The 16,606-nt window shown below is 41.2% G+C and overlaps 5 protein-coding genes across 7 annotated transcripts in view; 1 reads left to right on the top strand and 4 right to left on the bottom strand.

Moving 5' to 3' along the window:
* LOC126398442 (disheveled-associated activator of morphogenesis 1-like) overlaps nt 1-1,336 on the bottom strand; it is a 73,346-nt gene extending 72,010 nt beyond the window's left edge. The window contains exon 1 of the mRNA XM_050057784.1: nt 1,206-1,336. The gene's annotated coding sequence lies outside the window, so the exon portion shown is untranslated. The remainder of the gene's footprint in view (nt 1-1,205) is intronic.
* The window catches only part of LOC126398464 (trans-L-3-hydroxyproline dehydratase), a 263,012-nt gene that overhangs the window by 78,799 nt on the left and 167,607 nt on the right, over nt 1-16,606 (top strand). The window lies entirely within an intron of this gene.
* On the bottom strand, nt 2,409-5,913 carry LOC126398450 (tubulin alpha-1B chain-like). Of its 2 annotated transcripts, XM_050057805.1 has the most exons (4): nt 5,865-5,913; nt 4,863-5,085; nt 4,624-4,772; nt 2,410-3,686 (listed from the first exon to the last, which is right to left on the bottom strand). In XM_050057805.1, exons 1-4 carry the CDS (start codon nt 5,865-5,867, stop codon nt 2,709-2,711), a joined length of 1,353 nt encoding a protein of 450 aa, XP_049913762.1. In that variant the 5' UTR covers nt 5,868-5,913; the 3' UTR covers nt 2,410-2,708. The 2 variants fall into 2 exon arrangements, with proteins under 2 accessions (XP_049913761.1, XP_049913762.1); XM_050057804.1 differs by lacking the exon at nt 5,865-5,913 and having other exon boundaries at nt 2,409-3,686; nt 4,863-5,115.
* On the bottom strand, nt 6,401-10,273 carry LOC126398454 (tubulin alpha-1B chain-like). The gene is made up of 4 exons (XM_050057810.1): nt 10,196-10,273; nt 9,212-9,434; nt 8,973-9,121; nt 6,401-7,547 (listed from the first exon to the last, which is right to left on the bottom strand). Exons 1-4 carry the CDS (start codon nt 10,196-10,198, stop codon nt 6,570-6,572), a joined length of 1,353 nt encoding a protein of 450 aa, XP_049913767.1. The 5' UTR covers nt 10,199-10,273; the 3' UTR covers nt 6,401-6,569.
* Nucleotides 11,117-15,909, bottom strand: LOC126398451 (tubulin alpha-1B chain-like). Of its 2 annotated transcripts, XM_050057807.1 has the most exons (4): nt 15,856-15,909; nt 13,081-13,303; nt 12,841-12,989; nt 11,117-12,285 (listed from the first exon to the last, which is right to left on the bottom strand). In XM_050057807.1, the coding sequence occupies exons 1-4, from the start codon at nt 15,856-15,858 to the stop codon at nt 11,308-11,310; spliced, it is 1,353 nt and encodes a 450-aa protein (XP_049913764.1). In that variant the 5' UTR covers nt 15,859-15,909; the 3' UTR covers nt 11,117-11,307. The 2 variants fall into 2 exon arrangements, with proteins under 2 accessions (XP_049913764.1, XP_049913763.1); XM_050057806.1 differs by lacking the exon at nt 15,856-15,909 and having other exon boundaries at nt 13,081-13,333.

Raw genomic sequence — 16,606 nt, 5'->3', positions numbered from 1 at the left:
GGGACAGCTGGCAGGACGGGATCAAGGGCAGCATGGGTGTGACATTTTGACAACGTGTCATGTGTGCGACCCACCGTGGGAGATTTTAAAAAAGTAGCTTGTACCAGTTAGCAGCTAACTCAAAGAAGAACAGCAGCCATGAATGTCTGCAAATTGGAAAACAATGAGATCAAGAAGCTCCTTAGCCTCTGAGCAGAGGACAAGATCACACCTGCCATGCCTCTTTTACCTCCATGATGCCAGCGTGCTGTCTAAAATCACACATCACACAGCCTGATGCCACTGTTGTTTGGTTCTGTGTAAAAATGCAAAGGTAGCATAAAGAAGGGACTTTGTAGAGGTCCTGTGTAAAAGGTCTTGTGTGTCTTGCTCCTGTGTAGGTGAGGTGGTGGGGCCTTTTGCATTTCTGTGCCCAAGGGCTCATTGTTTTATAATCCGCCTACGGTTGCAGCCCTAGTATGGAGCTCATTAAATTCAGTATGAGTCAGACTACACTACAGATACTGGGTCAAACAATTAATTATTACCCAAAGTTACAATTCAGACTTGTCCGAGCTTTATTCTTTGCCTACCAACCCAAAATGAACCCTATATCTATTCATACACGTCAACAACACTTCCCTGACCACATTCAGGTTTTAAATATGTCTGAGTAGCCAGAAAGATTTAAAACAAATAGATATGACCTCCTTAATTTAAATACATACATCTCAGAGACGTATCTATACACACCTCTTATATCAAGGCCAGTGAATGTAAAGACTTTCTAACTTTCCCTCATTCAGCTGGGACCCTGGAGGATCCTCTCAGGGACCTTAGAGGTCCCCGGACCCTCAGTATGGACAGTCTTGTCTCGATAGCTTCACTGGGGCTTTATCCAGAGTGGACGCCGTTGCGGTTCCCTGTGTGACCAGGTCAGCTTCAACCACAAACACACTTGCAAAAGAGATGCAAATACCACCCTCCTCCTGTCTGCTGACTCCTGTCTAGACCTGGTTCAGGTCACTGAAGCTGACTTCAACAAAAGAGCTTCCGTAAACTCGCCGCAGCTAACGTTACCGATGGCTGTTGTGTTGACTGGCCACACCGGTACGGAGGTCACCGACAACAACGCAACCAAACGGCCCGGCCGGTGTGAGGCTTTGCACGCGGGCATTGTTTCAGCCGTTACGGTGTGAGTTCTGTCGTGACGACATCGTCCTTACCTCGTCACGCTGAACATTTTTCCTCAGTCACCGTGTCCACAAGTTCATCAGGTAGGCAGAGAAGTGAAGCAGCAGAAAAACACAGAGTCCAGACGGCACGGAGATGATTCAACGGGCTGGTTGGCCGGGCGGCTCGTGATGTCATCGGTTTACTCGAGCAGTTTATGCGCATGCGTGATCTTCCAGTGCTTCATGGATGTTGTAGTGTGTGCTCTTCACATTCACCTGAGAAATAACAGGCATATTTACAATGTATGTAACAAATGCTGGCTTAACATGCATTATAGCTGTATTTCTTTAACTGAGGGTGCTTTATATATATATATATTATTTATTGTATTTTTCCCACAATGCTTTGCTGTTTTAATCACATGAAATGGAGGCTTAATACTAAAGACAGGAAGTGGAGGAATCTAATTATATGTCCTCATGTATGACACCTAAGTATATTTTTGAGGTACTTCTAGTCAACAATATTTTCTGCGTGAGTAATATAAATACTTTAGAATTTGAATACATGACTTTTACTCATAACAGAGTATTTTCACACTGTAGTATTGCTATTTTTAAGTAAATATTCTGAACACTTCTTCCATCTCTGCATACAGGTGAGTCTCCAGCTGCTGTTCTGGAGTTGACATAAAATTGATTGGTGTATCGGCAGAAAATTTAAGGGCAACTATTCTGACGACGGTAAACTGTTTTTCAAAGAACAAAGATGTACTTATTCCAGCCTCTCAAATGTGAATATCATCTGCTTTTTGATGTGTTACATGATAGTAAACTGGACACGTTTGGCTTTAGAACTGTTGGTCTGTCTAATGTCAAATGAATGTTTTCATATTCTGACATTTCACTGACCAAATAATGAATCTGTTAATAAAGAAAATAACCAACAGTTGACTGTAGTTTTACAATTTTGAAGGATCAATCAAAGAACTGCTGGTTTGCATTCATCACGCAACAGAAAAGTAAAGGCTAAAAAGGTTTGACAAACAGATGCACAGCTTTACATACCAGGAACTTTATTAAAAACACAGCCAGGACTTTTATTTTGAACATGTACTATTAAACATGCATTTACATCTCCAGTTTTATTAGTGCTTTGAAGCCCCTTACCTCTCCTCACCCTCAATAGACATCTCCACTTTCTTTGTGCAGCTGCCATACCCTCCCTGGTCCTTACTGTCACAGAACTTTGGCACAAACTGGCCAAACTAGCATTTCACAGCACGAACATTGGAATGTATTTAAAACCACAATGGATTTATCTGTCATATTTTACTAGAAGCTCTATGTTCCTTCTAATACTCTCCCACTCCCTCTTCTTCGCCCTCATCCTCAACGGATTCAACTCTAACCTCCTCCTGATCCCTCTCCTTATATTTTCAGAAATTTCATTCTGAATGTAACCAAACTTGTATTTTAGTTAACAAATACTGGAACATATTTAAGAACACACTGAACTAACAGTTTCCCCCTCAAGTAATTCTTTTATCCCTGTTAATACTCCCCCTCGTCTTCACCCTCACCCTCAACAGATTCAAGCCCAACCTCCTCATAATCCTTCTCCAAAGCTGCCATGTCCTCCCTGGCCTCAGAGAACTCTCCCTCCTCCATACCCTCACCTACATACCAGTGAACAAAAGCACGCTTAGCGTACATCAGATCAAACTTGTGGTCAAGTCGAGCCCAGGCCTCTGCGATAGCAGTGGTGTTGCTCAGCATGCACACAGCCCTCTGGACTTTAGCCAGGTCTCCACCAGGAACTACAGTGGGCGGCTGGTAGTTGATGCCAACCTTGAAACCAGTGGGGCACCAGTCCACAAACTGGATGGTGCGCTTGGTCTTTATGGTGGCGATGGCGGCATTGACATCTTTGGGCACCACATCGCCACGGTACAAAAGGCAGCAGGCCATGTATTTGCCGTGGCGAGGGTCACATTTTACCATCTGATTGGCTGGTTCAAAGCAGGCGTTGGTAATTTCTGCCACTGTTAACTGCTCATGGTAGGCCTTCTCAGCAGAGATGACAGGGGCATAGGTGGCCAGAGGGAAGTGGATACGAGGATATGGCACCAAGTTGGTCTGAAACTCTGTAAGATCAACATTAAGAGCACCATCAAAACGCAGGGAAGCAGTGATGGAGGACACGATCTGACTCATCAGCCTGTTGAGGTTGGTGTAGGTTGGACGCTCAATATCCAGGTTCCTGCGACAGATATCGTAGATGGCCTCGTTATCCACCATGAAGGCACAGTCAGAGTGCTCTAGAGTGGTGTGGGTGGTCAGGATGGCGTTGTACGGCTCTACCACAGCAGTGGACACCTGTGGAGCTGGGTAGATGGAGAACTCCAGCTTGGACTTCTTGCCGTAATCAACAGACAGACGCTCCATCAGCAAGGATGTAAAACCAGAGCCCGTACCACCGCCGAAGCTGTGGAAAACCAGGAATCCCTGAAGACCAGTGCACTGGTCAGACTGAGGACAGAGAAACAGACATTGACCAGATATGAGAGATGAAATAATATAATTTAGATGACAGCAATTAGGTCAGGGACCACTTCATAACAAAATAATATTAAGTTACTTGATGGTTTCACACATTAAACATATGTAAAAGTAATCACTGTGAGCAAAGACCTATGACTTCTGACTGTTCTGAATACTCTGCTTCCAACAGGGTGCTTTTCTCTTCTTTTGAGACAAGCTGAGTTCTGATGAGACAGATTTCTTCATATGATGATGATGATCTGCTCCAGACATGCTACTGCAAGTGTTTTCGTTACATAGCCTACACTGCTACAAGTAGCTACATGCTAATGTCTGGGAAACATGTAATCTTGATTGCCAAAATTGGTAATTTCTCCCTGATTTCAGATTATATTTCCGCTGGAACATGTGTGGGTCTTATTTTTGGTTTAGAAGCTGCTGATAGTATTTATCACGGCAGAAACTGCAGCTATTCTCTGTTAGTCATTTCCCAGCTGAGAGTAGACTGCGACATGCAGCTACATTCTGATGTTACAAATAACACTTAATCTTGGTTGCTGAATTTCTGATCATATTCTTGCTGGAATATGTCAGGTTCTAAAGATTTTAACAGCTATATCTACTGAACTTAACTTCTGACAGCTGGCCAAACTACAAAATAAGGCTACTCACTGTCTATAAACCTGGAAAAAATCGAAGCAAAACTATCTCCATGACTGGAATATTTCTAGAAGTTAGGAAATGATCCTACCTTATATAGCCTATACAAAATGATTTGCTGCCCTCTGGTGATACAAATGTAAACTGCATAATGTGAGTCTAAATGCACTGATGGCACTGTAATGATACAATTATAAAAAAGAATAATTCATCACAGGCTATTGGCATCATTAGTAGGTTGTCCTCCTGCTCTGAAGTGACCCACCAGTTTGCGGATCCTGTCCAGCACCAGGTCAATGATCTCTTTGCCGATGGTGTAGTGTCCACGGGCATAGTTATTGGCAGCATCCTCCTTGCCAGTGATCAGCTGCTCAGGATGGAACAGCTGCCGGTAGGTCCCAGTTCGCACCTCATCTTTGGACACAAGTTGAATCAGAACGACTAAAGGGTCTGACACACCAAAATCAACCAGAGACTATGGTCTACATTCAGTTAAGACTTTACCAATGACAGTGGGTTCCAGGTCCACAAAAACAGCCCTGGGGACGTGCTTTCCAGCTCCAGTCTCACTGAAGAACGTGTTGAAGGAATCATCTCCCCCTCCAATGGTCTTGTCACTGGGCATCTGTCCATCAGGCTGGATCCCATGTTCCAGGCAGTAAAGCTCCCAGCAGGCATTGCCAATCTGGACACCAGCCTGACCCACGTGCACTGAGATACACTCACGCTGGAGGAAAACATGGGCGAGTTGTAACATTTAGCAATTTCATACTAATCAGATGCTTTAGATCCCTAAACACATTTTAACGGCAGCTAAAAAGACAAGACTGGGAACAACTGCAGGCGGGAAAGACGAGGCAAATACTGTAAAAGCTTTCAGACAGTAATGTCAGAGCAGAGGCACAGTAGGGCGGTAAGGCCTTCGACCTCCTAGTAAAACAAGATGGCGAACCCTTAATGGTTGGGAAGCACAGTTGGGAGACTTTTTCCTGGAGGACTTTCTACTAGAGAGGCATTTGTTTGAGAAGAAAAAAATCGTGGTTTGGGTTAAAATGATCAGACTTCGGTCAGAAGGGCTTTTCTGGGAGAAAGACTACTCGGAGAACTCCTCCCATCTGCTTGACCCGGGCGTGGTCCGCCATTTGTCTAACATTAATTTAACTTGCAGCTAACAGTTAGCCTCTAACACGGAGGCAAAACTGTAACTGAATTTTAACTGTGCCTTTACATTAATCAGAAAACGACAACTGAATAAAGATAAACCCCATTTACAAAACGTACAATTAAAATAAACGTCCCTTAAAAGTAAAACATGGCGATGCTAACCGCCCTCCTCCATGGTATCAACGTTAGCAAACCTTAATGCTAAAATGGCGACAGTTAACCGATGATGATTCAGCAAAATGAGAGCAAGCTAACATTAGCTAATCCAGGGAAACTTCCGAGCTCTCAATTTAATTAACTTACGTGAATAAATATGCCAAATTCACACAATTCCATACTCACCATGTTTATGAGGTTATGAAATGTACAGAGCTGATAACTTCAACACAAGATGCTTCTCCGGCTGCTTCCCTTTCAACAAAGCGTTATAAACTTGATGCTTACCCGGGCAAAGATCTGCCCAATCCCATTGGTTAACTGTCACACGAGCTCTTTTGCTATTGGTTGAACAAAATCGGTCATCTTCAACAGGGTATCAGGATGTCACGATCCTTTATAATCTTTCCAGATATTACAGGCATACATATAATTTTATAAAAACAAAAGCGTTCTTATGTTTTAAATTATTTGAAACACTACATTGTTGTGTTCAAACGCAACCAAAAACTAGTTTGAATTCCCCTTTCACTTTGATTCATTTATGTATTTTGTTTGCTGTTGTTTACCTCTCTGCATCATTTTATTTAAGTTGCTGTTTGCCAAGACCACTAGATATGATAGGTACCCGCAGACTTGATGTAGATGGTGGACCTTACCAAACTTCAAATGAACTTTGCTAAGAACATTACCTGAAAAAACATTGACAATTTTAGGATTTTTATTATGCACATATAAACAACACATAAACTGGAACACATACAATACAAATTTTTTTTGAAAAATTCAAACTCTGAATGTAACCAAATTTGTATTTAAGTTAGTAGATATTGAAATATATTCAAGCACACACTGAAACCATTTCCCCCTCAAGTAATGCTTTTATCCCTGTTAATACTCCCCCTCATCTTCACCCTCTTCTTCAACAGAGTCAAATCCAACCTCCTCATAATCCTTCTCCAAAGCTGCCATGTCCTCCCTGGCCTCAGAGAACTCTCCCTCCTCCATACCCTCACCTACATACCAGTGAACAAAAGCACGCTTAGCGTACATCAGATCAAACTTGTGGTCAAGTCGAGCCCAGGCCTCTGCGATAGCAGTGGTGTTGCTCAGCATGCACACAGCCCTCTGGACCTTGGCCAGGTCTCCACCAGGAACTACAGTGGGCGGCTGGTAGTTGATGCCAACCTTGAAACCAGTGGGGCACCAGTCCACAAACTGGATGGTGCGCTTGGTCTTTATGGTGGCGATGGCGGCATTGACATCTTTGGGCACCACATCGCCACGGTACAAAAGGCAGCAGGCCATGTATTTGCCGTGGCGAGGGTCACATTTTACCATCTGATTGGCTGGTTCAAAGCAGGCGTTGGTAATTTCTGCCACTGTTAACTGCTCATGGTAGGCCTTCTCAGCAGAGATGACAGGGGCATAGGTGGCCAGAGGGAAGTGGATACGAGGATATGGCACCAAGTTGGTCTGAAACTCTGTAAGATCAACATTAAGAGCACCATCAAAACGCAGGGAAGCAGTGATGGAGGACACAATCTGACTCATCAGCCTGTTGAGGTTGGTGTAGGTTGGACGCTCAATATCCAGGTTCCTGCGACAGATATCGTAGATGGCCTCGTTATCCACCATGAAGGCACAGTCAGAGTGCTCTAGAGTGGTGTGGGTGGTGAGGATGGCGTTGTACGGCTCTACCACAGCAGTGGACACCTGCGGAGCTGGGTAGATGGAGAACTGGAGCTTGGACTTCTTGCCGTAATCAACAGACAGACGCTCCATCAGCAGGGATGTAAAACCAGAGCCCGTACCACCGCCGAAGCTGTGGAAAACCAGGAATCCCTGAAGACCAGTGCACTGGTCAGACTGAGGACAGAGAAACATAACATCTTATATTACCAAATATAAGAAATTCAATAACATAGTTTAGATGATAGCAATAAGGTCAGGGACCACTTCATAACAAAGTAATATTAAGTTATTTGATAGTTTCACACATTAAAACATATGTAAAAGTAATCACTGTGACCAAAGACCTACAGTATGACTTGACTGTTCTCAATACTCTGTTTCTAACAGGGTGTTTTTCTCTTCTTTTGAAACAAGCTGAGTTCTGATGTGACAGATTTCTTCATGATGATGATCTGCTCCAGGCATGCTACTGCAAGTGTTTTTGTTACATAGCCTACACCGCTACATGTAAACATACATACTAATGTCTTAGAAACATAAAATCGTGGTTTCTGTCATTGTTAATTTTTCCTCAATATGTAAATATAATCTTATTGGAACATGTCAAGTCGTGAAGATTTTGGCTGAAAAGCTTTTATTCGTGATTTTTCATGGTAGAAAGTGCAAACTCAATACCCGAATAATGCATGACAAATGATTTTATATATATAACTTTTAATATGTGTCTGGTGGGGTAGGTGAATTTCTATTCCACTTGTCCTCCAAAAAAAAATCCACTTCTCCCAGATAAGTGGACAAGCCTTAATGTAGAACCTTGAGCCATATCGTTGAAGCAGCAGTTATATTTCTTATGGTGTGTCAGGCTGTTCATCTGTTTTGTAAGTGGATAAACCTTTACAGAATGTACTAGTACTTATTTATACTAAATAAAAGAGACTAATTTGGAGCGGCTGTTATTTGTAGGTTATTATGCAATGGTGTTATTGGTGGGCCACTTCAAATCAAATTGGGCTGTATGTGGCCCATGATAACTCAGACACCCCTGTTACAGTAGAAACCAAAAACACAAGTATGGACCTGAAAGTTAGCATAATAGGTCTCCTTTAACTTGACATTACACTGAGATCTATGAATGTGAGGACTTAATGTGTCATTGTAAACTCACAACATCAACATTTCTTCAAACAAAAGTCTAATATTTTGCTTGTATTTGACTTAAGTTTTAAAATCTGAATTGATAGCTGGTGTTAAGAGTTCAACAGCTATATCCATTGAACATAACTTCTGACAGCTGGTCAAACTACAAAATAAGGCTTTGCTGTTAAGTGACATTAAACCTCTAGCTACTCACTGTCTATAAACCTGGACAAAGCTGAAGCAAAACTATCTACGTGTCTGGAATATTTCTAAAAGTTAGAAAATGATACAACCTTATATATAGAAAATGATTCGCTGCCCTCTGGTGACACAAATGTAAAATGTATAATGTGAGTCTAACTGCACTGATGGCACTTTCCTGATACAATGATACAAATGAATAATTCATCACAGGCTATTGGCATCATTAGTAGGTTGTCCTCCTGCTCTGAAGTGACCCACCAGTTTGCGGATCCTGTCCAGCACCAGGTCAATGATCTCTTTGCCGATGGTGTAGTGTCCACGGGCATAGTTATTGGCAGCATCCTCCTTGCCAGTGATCAGCTGCTCAGGATGGAACAGCTGCCGGTAGGTCCCAGTTCGCACCTCATCTTTGGACACAAGTTGAATCAGAACGATTAAAGGGTCTGACTCACCAAAATCAACCAGAGACTATGGTCTACATTCAGTTAAGACTTTACCAATGACGGTGGGCTCCAGGTCCACAAAAACAGCCCTGGGGACGTGCTTTCCAGCTCCAGTCTCACTGAAGAACGTGTTGAAGGAATCATCTCCCCCTCCAATGGTCTTGTCACTGGGCATCTGTCCATCAGGCTGGATCCCATGTTCCAGGCAGTAAAGCTCCCAGCAGGCATTGCCAATCTGGACACCAGCCTGACCCACGTGCACTGAGATACACTCGCGCTGGAGGAAAACATAAGCAATTTGTAAAATTTAGCAATTTCATACTAATCAGATGCTTTAGATCCCTAAACACATTTTAAAGGCAGCTAAAGACAAGACTGGGAACAACGGCAGGGAGAAAGACAAGGCGAATACTGTAAAAGCTGTCAGACAGTAGAGCAGAGGGACAGTAGGGCGGTAAGGCCTTCGACCTCCTAGAAAAACAATATGAGGAACCTTTGATGGCTGGAAAGCGCAGTTGGGACACTGTCTGCTGAAGGGCTTTCTACCAGAGAGGCATTTGTTGGTAAAGTATAAAACAAAATTCGTGGTTTGAGTCAACATACACAGACTGCTGTCAGAAAGGCTTTTCTAAGAGAAAGCCTACATGGAGAACTTCTCTCATGTACTTATGTACCCGGAGCCTGGTCCGCCATCTTGTCTAATTTAACTTGCTGCTAGCTCTCTAACAAGGAGGCAAAACTGTAACTGAATTTGAACGGTGCCTTTCCATTAATCCGAAAATGACAATAACTGAATAAAGATACACCCAATTTATAAAACGTACAATTAAAACGTCCCTTAAAAATAAAACACGCGATGCTAACCGTAGTCCTCAATCTATTAACCTTAGCTAACCTTAATGCTAAAATGGCGACAGTTAACCCATGATGATTCCGCAAAATGAGAGCAAGCTAACATTAGCTAACCCAGGGAAACTTCCGAGCTTTCAATTTAAGTACGTGAATAAATATGCCAAATTCACATAATTCCATACTCACCATGTTTATGATGTACTGAAATGTAGCGCTCTGTTGACAACTGTCATAAACTGCCTCTCCAGGTTGCTTCACTGTCAACTGAGTCCTCTTTATGCACTTGACGTCTACACGGGCAAAGATCTGCCCAATCCCATTGGTCAACTGTCACACGAGCTCTTTTGCCATTGGTTGAATCAACATCTGTCATCATCTTCAACAGGGTGTCAGGATGTTAGGATCCTTTATAATCTTTCCAGATTTTACAGGCATACATACAAACAAAAACAAAACCTTGATATTTTAAACGACTTGAAACACTACATTGTTGTGTTCAAAAACAACTAAAACCTAGTTTGAATTCCCCCATTTACTTTGTTTCATTTATGTATGTTGTTTGCTTTTGTTTACATCTCTGTATCATTTTGTTTGTCAAGTTGCTGTTTGCCAAGACCACTAGATATGCTGGGTCCCTGCAGACTTCATGTAAATGGTGGACCTTAACATGAAACCATCTGAGAGTACCTTTGTAGTACTTTCTCCAGTTTCTCTATTTTCTTAGCTCAAATGCAGTAGGTTCCCAGTTAATCCTGATTTCATCCAGACATGCCTCATGATCATATTACAGAAAAAGAAAAACTTCAAACATTAAGGCTGCCACCCTGTGGTTCATACCATATTTACACATTTTACACTTCACTGCATTATTGTGCTGATTCCACACTGAAACATAAGTCACGCCAAAGCGCAAGTAAAATGAAAACACCGTAATATATGTTTTACACATATTCCTCAAACTTCTGTCAAATTTTATGGATTTTTATTCCTCACTAAAAAACATTAATAAATAGAATAAAACTCTTTTAAGAACAGACAAAACTTCAAATGAACTTTGCCAAGAACATACCCTGAAAAAATCACAACACTGACAGTTTTAGGATTTTTATTCTGCACAAATAATAAACAAAATAAACTCTGGAGTGCATTCAATAGAAACAAATGACCTTTAGAAAACTGAAACTTACATTTTAAGGAATTCAAATCTGAATGTAACCAAACTAGTATTTTAGTTGACAAATATGAATATATTTAAGAACACCGAACTGTTTCCCCCTCAAGTAATTCTTTTATCCCTGTTAATACTCCCCCTCGTCTTCACCCTCACCCTCAACAGATTCAAGCCCAACCTCCTCATAATCCTTCTCCAAAGCTGCCATGTCCTCCCTGGCCTCAGAGAACTCTCCCTCCTCCATACCCTCACCTACATACCAGTGAACAAAAGCACGCTTAGCGTACATCAGATCAAACTTGTGGTCAAGTCGAGCCCAGGCCTCTGCGATAGCAGTGGTGTTGCTCAGCATGCACACAGCCCTCTGGACTTTAGCCAGGTCTCCACCAGGAACTACAGTGGGCGGCTGGTAGTTGATGCCAACCTTGAAACCAGTGGGGCACCAGTCCACAAACTGGATGGTGCGCTTGGTCTTTATGGTGGCGATGGCGGCATTGACATCTTTGGGCACCACATCGCCACGGTACAAAAGGCAGCAGGCCATGTATTTGCCGTGGCGAGGGTCACATTTTACCATCTGATTGGCTGGTTCAAAGCAGGCGTTGGTAATTTCTGCCACTGTTAACTGCTCATGGTAGGCCTTCTCAGCAGAGATGACAGGGGCATAGGTGGCCAGAGGGAAGTGGATACGAGGATATGGCACCAAGTTGGTCTGAAACTCTGTAAGATCAACATTAAGAGCACCATCAAAACGCAGGGAAGCAGTGATGGAGGACACAATCTGACTCATCAGCCTGTTGAGGTTGGTGTAGGTTGGACGCTCAATATCCAGGTTCCTGCGACAGATATCGTAGATGGCCTCGTTATCCACCATGAAGGCACAGTCAGAGTGCTCTAGAGTGGTGTGGGTGGTCAGGATGGCGTTGTACGGCTCTACCACAGCAGTGGACACCTGTGGAGCTGGGTAGATGGAGAACTCCAGCTTAGACTTCTTGCCGTAATCAACAGACAGGCGCTCCAACAGCAGGGATGTAAAACCAGAGCCCGTACCACCGCCGAAGCTGTGGAAAACCAGGAATCCCTGAAGACCAGTGCACTGGTCAGACTGAGGACAGAGAAACAGACATTGACCAGATATAAGAAATTCAATAATATAGTTTAGATGATGGGTCAGGGACCACTTCATTTAGTAATAACAAAGTAGTAGTAAAACACCTGATAATTCTATGTATTAAAATAAAACTGAACAAAAGACACTGCACACCGACACTGTAAACTGAACAGAACATAGAGTCAAAGCCACAATCAAACCTGAATTTGAAATCAAGCAATATTTATAAAATATATGCTGTCAGTTTGACAAACACAATCCCAGGCACCTCCATTGTACTGGTCTAAAGGCAGAAATCTCATAAACAGGTCTCAAAACCTGGAAAATCAAAAGAGCTGCATGGCTAGAAAATCACCTAAAATGAGCAGGGATATTACTCTTCATGTATAAGGTTTTTGGTGCCCTCTAGTGTTGCAGTTAAACTGCATAATTTGAGTCAGTTGAATCACAGCACAAATGTGTTGCAGACTATTTATAGAAAAATGTGTTGCAGAAAATGTGATGTGATGGCTCCCAGTCTTATTAGGAAGGAACTCTGAAGTAACCCACCAGTTTGCGGATCCTGTCCAGCACCAAGTCAATGATCTCTTTGCCGATGGTGTAGTGTCCACGGGCATAGTTATTGGCAGCATCCTCCTTGCCAGTGATCAGCTGCTCAGGGTGGAACAGCTGCCGGTAGGTGCCTGTTCGCACCTCATCTGAGGAGACAGTGTTGAATCAGAACAACTAAAGGGTCTGACTCACCAAAATCAACCAGAGACTATGGTCTACATTCAGTTAAGACTTTACCGATGACAGTGGGTTCCAGGTCCACAAAAACAGCTCTGGGGACGTGCTTTCCAGCTCCAGTCTCACTGAAGAACGTGTTGAAGGAATCATCTCCCCCTCCAATGGTCTTGTCACTGGGCATCTGTCCATCAGGCTGGATCCCATGTTCCAGGCAGTAAAGCTCCCAGCAGGCATTGCCAATCTGGACACCAGCCTGACCCACGTGCACTGAGATACACTCACGCTGGAGGAAAACACAGGCAATTTTTAACATTTAGCTACTAATCACATGCTTTAGATTAGTCATGAGGGGCTGGCGAAAAATCAATACAGCATAGTATCACAATATTTTTGTTATTATATGATTATTATATAATCTGTCAATATTAAAAATACAAATCAAACTTTAGGTAGCCTACTAAAATAACACAATCAATTACTTTTTCAGTCCATTAGATACATGTTGCTGCTGCAAAATAATTGCTGTAGTCAGATGAACACACTGGAAACTTTTCACACAATAGCATATCGCAACATATTTGAAATCACAATAATATTGTATCGTGACTTAAGTATAGTAATGATATCATATCCTGGACCCTCTGGTGAAATCCACCTCTATTAGTCATCATGTGTTGAAGCTAGCAAAAGAGATCGGGCTTGATTCAGCAGTGAGGCAAAGTCATCTGATAGGCTACATGTTGCATATTCATTTAGCCTCTAAATAAAGCAAGACAAACCTGCGGACAACATGACAGACCTTAATCCAGAACCTCAATGGGAGGAAGAATTTGACCTAAACGGTGCTTGTGGAGGACAAACTTCATCATATAGCATTTTATCAAACTTGCAGGATCAGTGGATGGCTTACAAGTGTCTGATTATATCCAAATCTGACAAACAAAAATACTTAAACTGCACCATTACTGACCTCAACTGAGAATTTTCAGCCCAATTTAAAGAATACTTACATTTAAGAATCATTGGATTGTTCACAAATTTATATCAATTTGTACAGTCGTCAAAAATGTACAACTGAGGTGTTTACTACACACTGATTATCTTAATTAACAATAAGGCTAATTGTTTCTTTACTGGTTATAGAAACTGTCCATTTAGCCTAACATTAGCATTAGCTGTTAGAATGGTTTTAACAGCTGTTAATCTAGCTGAGTATAATTTTAATTTAATTTAATTTAATTTTAATTATTTTTTTAATTTAATTAGTTCTAATTTTAATTTAATGTAATTTTTAATTTAATGTAATTTTTTTTTAAATTTAACCCCAAATTCTGATTTTAAACTGTCCAATTTTTTGGTGATGTTAAGAAGAAGATGGCAATAAAATACATTTATTGTTCCAGTCACTCTGGCACTACCGGAAAGTCAAAGAAAATCTCTCTCTCCCTTCATCCGACTACAATCTTTATTTAATTGTAAAGACAGAGCTAACAGCTAGCCCATTCTGAACGTTCCCTTAGCTAACAGTTGCAATAATGTTGGTTAACATCAATTCAGTGCCATAATTCTGATTTTAAACCCCCTAATATAAAGATGGCTATAAAATACATTTATTGTTGCCAGATTGGGTGGTTTTCCAGTCATTCGGCACCAACAGAAAGTCAAAAAAACCCTCCCTCCCTTCATCCGACAGAAATATTTGTTAAATTGTAAAGACAGAGCTAACAGTTAGCCCAATCTTCAAAAACTAATAAGCTTTAAAGACTGGGCTAACCGTTAGCTCTGTCTGCGCAACAGTTTGTCAGTCCAAGCTGTCAGTTAGGGAGCCATTTTGTTAACGTTAAATGGTAACTAAAACTGGCCTCTCCAACCAGCGGGCAAACTGAAGCTCGATTTCAATTGTGCGTTTTCACATATCAGAAAACATAAAAAATCCAGTTAAAATAAACTTATTTAACAAAATCACAATTCAGGTGTCATATACAACAGCAAACTTGATTAATGTTTGCTAACTTGAACGTTCCCTTAGCTAACGTTAAGGGTTGCATTTATGTTGGGTAACATTGATTCAGTGCCTTAATTTACTTGGATAGCTGGCACATAAACATTCACAGTGTATAACCCAGTTAAAATAGTCTTAACAGCTGAGAATAAACCCCAAATTCTGATTTTAAACCGTCTTTTTTTTTTTTGCATTATTTCTCCAAATAAAAAGATGGCAATAAAATACATTTATTGTTGCCAGATTGGGCGGTTTTCCAGTCATTCGGGCACCAACGGAGAGTAAAAAAAACCCTCCTTTCATCTGACTGAAATATTTGTTAAACTGTAAAGACAGAGCTAAGCTAACAGTTAGCACAATCTTCAAACACGAATTAGCTTTAAAGACTGGGCGAACCGTTAGCTCCGTCTGCGCAACGGTTTATCCGTCCAATCTGTCAGTTAGGGAGCTATTTTGTTTAACGGTAACATTAACAGAACAACCAGCATCTCAAACCTCCGGGCAAAACTGGTCTTAAACGGTGTCTTTCCATTTATCAAAAAACACTAAAATCCAGTTAAGATACACTTAATTCACTAAATCACTATTCAGGTATCCTTTACAACATCAAACTTGATTAAACTGTCGTCCTCCATCTTGTCATTGTAACGTTAACGTCACCTAACTTGACCGTTACCTTGGCTGAAATTCTGACATTAACGTTACCAGTTGCATTAATGTTAGCTAACACCGATTCAGTACCTTAATTTACCTGAGAGCTGGCACAAAAAGTAAAACTTTACAGTTTTTCACCCGGTTACATAAATCATAACTTCACAATAATTCATACTTACCATGTTAATAGAGGTTATAAAGCATGAAGATTGTAAAAATAACAGGAATAGTGGTCTTCCCGGTCCTCTGAGGGTTTTGCTGTGCAGTGCGCACGGGGAGACGATCTGCTGATCTGATTGGTCGAGTGTCACATAAAGTCTTTTCCTATTGGTTAAAAATGTCACCATTACCCGTGAAACCCTGTGTGGTTGACTTTTACTTGATCACTGTAGTTTTTAATGCCAGAATTGATTTGGATTAAAAGACAACCCTCCGCTTTTATGTTTAAAGGTAACTGTTTTCGAACATACTTGACTACCACAAAAAATATAAAACTCAAAAATTATAAAAATGTTTTTGACATTTCAGTTTTACTCCAATTGTTCAGCAGACCCTGAAGGTTTCTGCTTTCATTGTTTCTTTCTTTTCCATTTATTTATTTGTTGTGCAATTGAATTTATTTTTACACCATTTTTATATTATGAAAGATTTTCTACAACTTTATAATTGAAATCTGGAACATAGCCCAAATACTCTGTGTAATAAACGTATTCAACAGAGTCGAATTTATTCTATCTATTTAGTTTAGTTATTCTGTTATTACCTGAGGACGAACTTCAAACACACTGCACTGTTAACGACACAGAGAACCATTATTCATGCCAGAGCTTCTGTTTTATTGTTCACATTTACAGAATTTGAATGTGTGAGTACAGCGTTTATACAGAAAGCCCACTTGTCCATACAGCAAACAGACATATAACACATCTC

The sequence above is a fragment of the Epinephelus moara genome, chromosome 12, assembly GCF_006386435.1.
Source record: "Epinephelus moara isolate mb chromosome 12, YSFRI_EMoa_1.0, whole genome shotgun sequence".
NCBI classification, from domain to species: Eukaryota; Metazoa; Chordata; class Actinopteri; order Perciformes; family Serranidae; genus Epinephelus; species Epinephelus moara.
Note: the sequence above shows the minus strand (reverse complement) of the source record. Positions and strands in the feature narration are given on the sequence as shown.

Excerpts from the sequence above, each read along its gene's own strand:
- LOC126398451 (XM_050057806.1), bottom strand. The coding sequence starts at position 13,333 with ATGTTAAAAATTGCCTGTGTTTTCCTCCAGCGTGAGTGTATCTCAGTG. Across the intron at positions 12,990-13,080 it reads CCTGGAACCCACTGTCATCG|ATGAGGTGCGAACAGGCACC; the intron begins GTAAAGTCTTAA and ends CTGTCTCCTCAG. Across the intron at positions 12,286-12,840 it reads TGGACAGGATCCGCAAACTG|TCTGACCAGTGCACTGGTCT; the intron begins GTGGGTTACTTC and ends CTCTGTCCTCAG.
- LOC126398454 (XM_050057810.1), bottom strand. Across the intron at positions 9,122-9,211 it reads CCTGGAGCCCACCGTCATTG|ATGAGGTGCGAACTGGGACC; the intron begins GTAAAGTCTTAA and ends TTGTGTCCAAAG. Across the intron at positions 7,548-8,972 it reads TGGACAGGATCCGCAAACTG|TCTGACCAGTGCACTGGTCT; the intron begins GTGGGTCACTTC and ends CTCTGTCCTCAG.
- LOC126398450 (XM_050057804.1), bottom strand. The coding sequence starts at position 5,115 with ATGTTACAACTCGCCCATGTTTTCCTCCAGCGTGAGTGTATCTCAGTG. Across the intron at positions 4,773-4,862 it reads CCTGGAACCCACTGTCATTG|ATGAGGTGCGAACTGGGACC; the intron begins GTAAAGTCTTAA and ends TTGTGTCCAAAG. Across the intron at positions 3,687-4,623 it reads TGGACAGGATCCGCAAACTG|TCTGACCAGTGCACTGGTCT; the intron begins GTGGGTCACTTC and ends CTCTGTCCTCAG.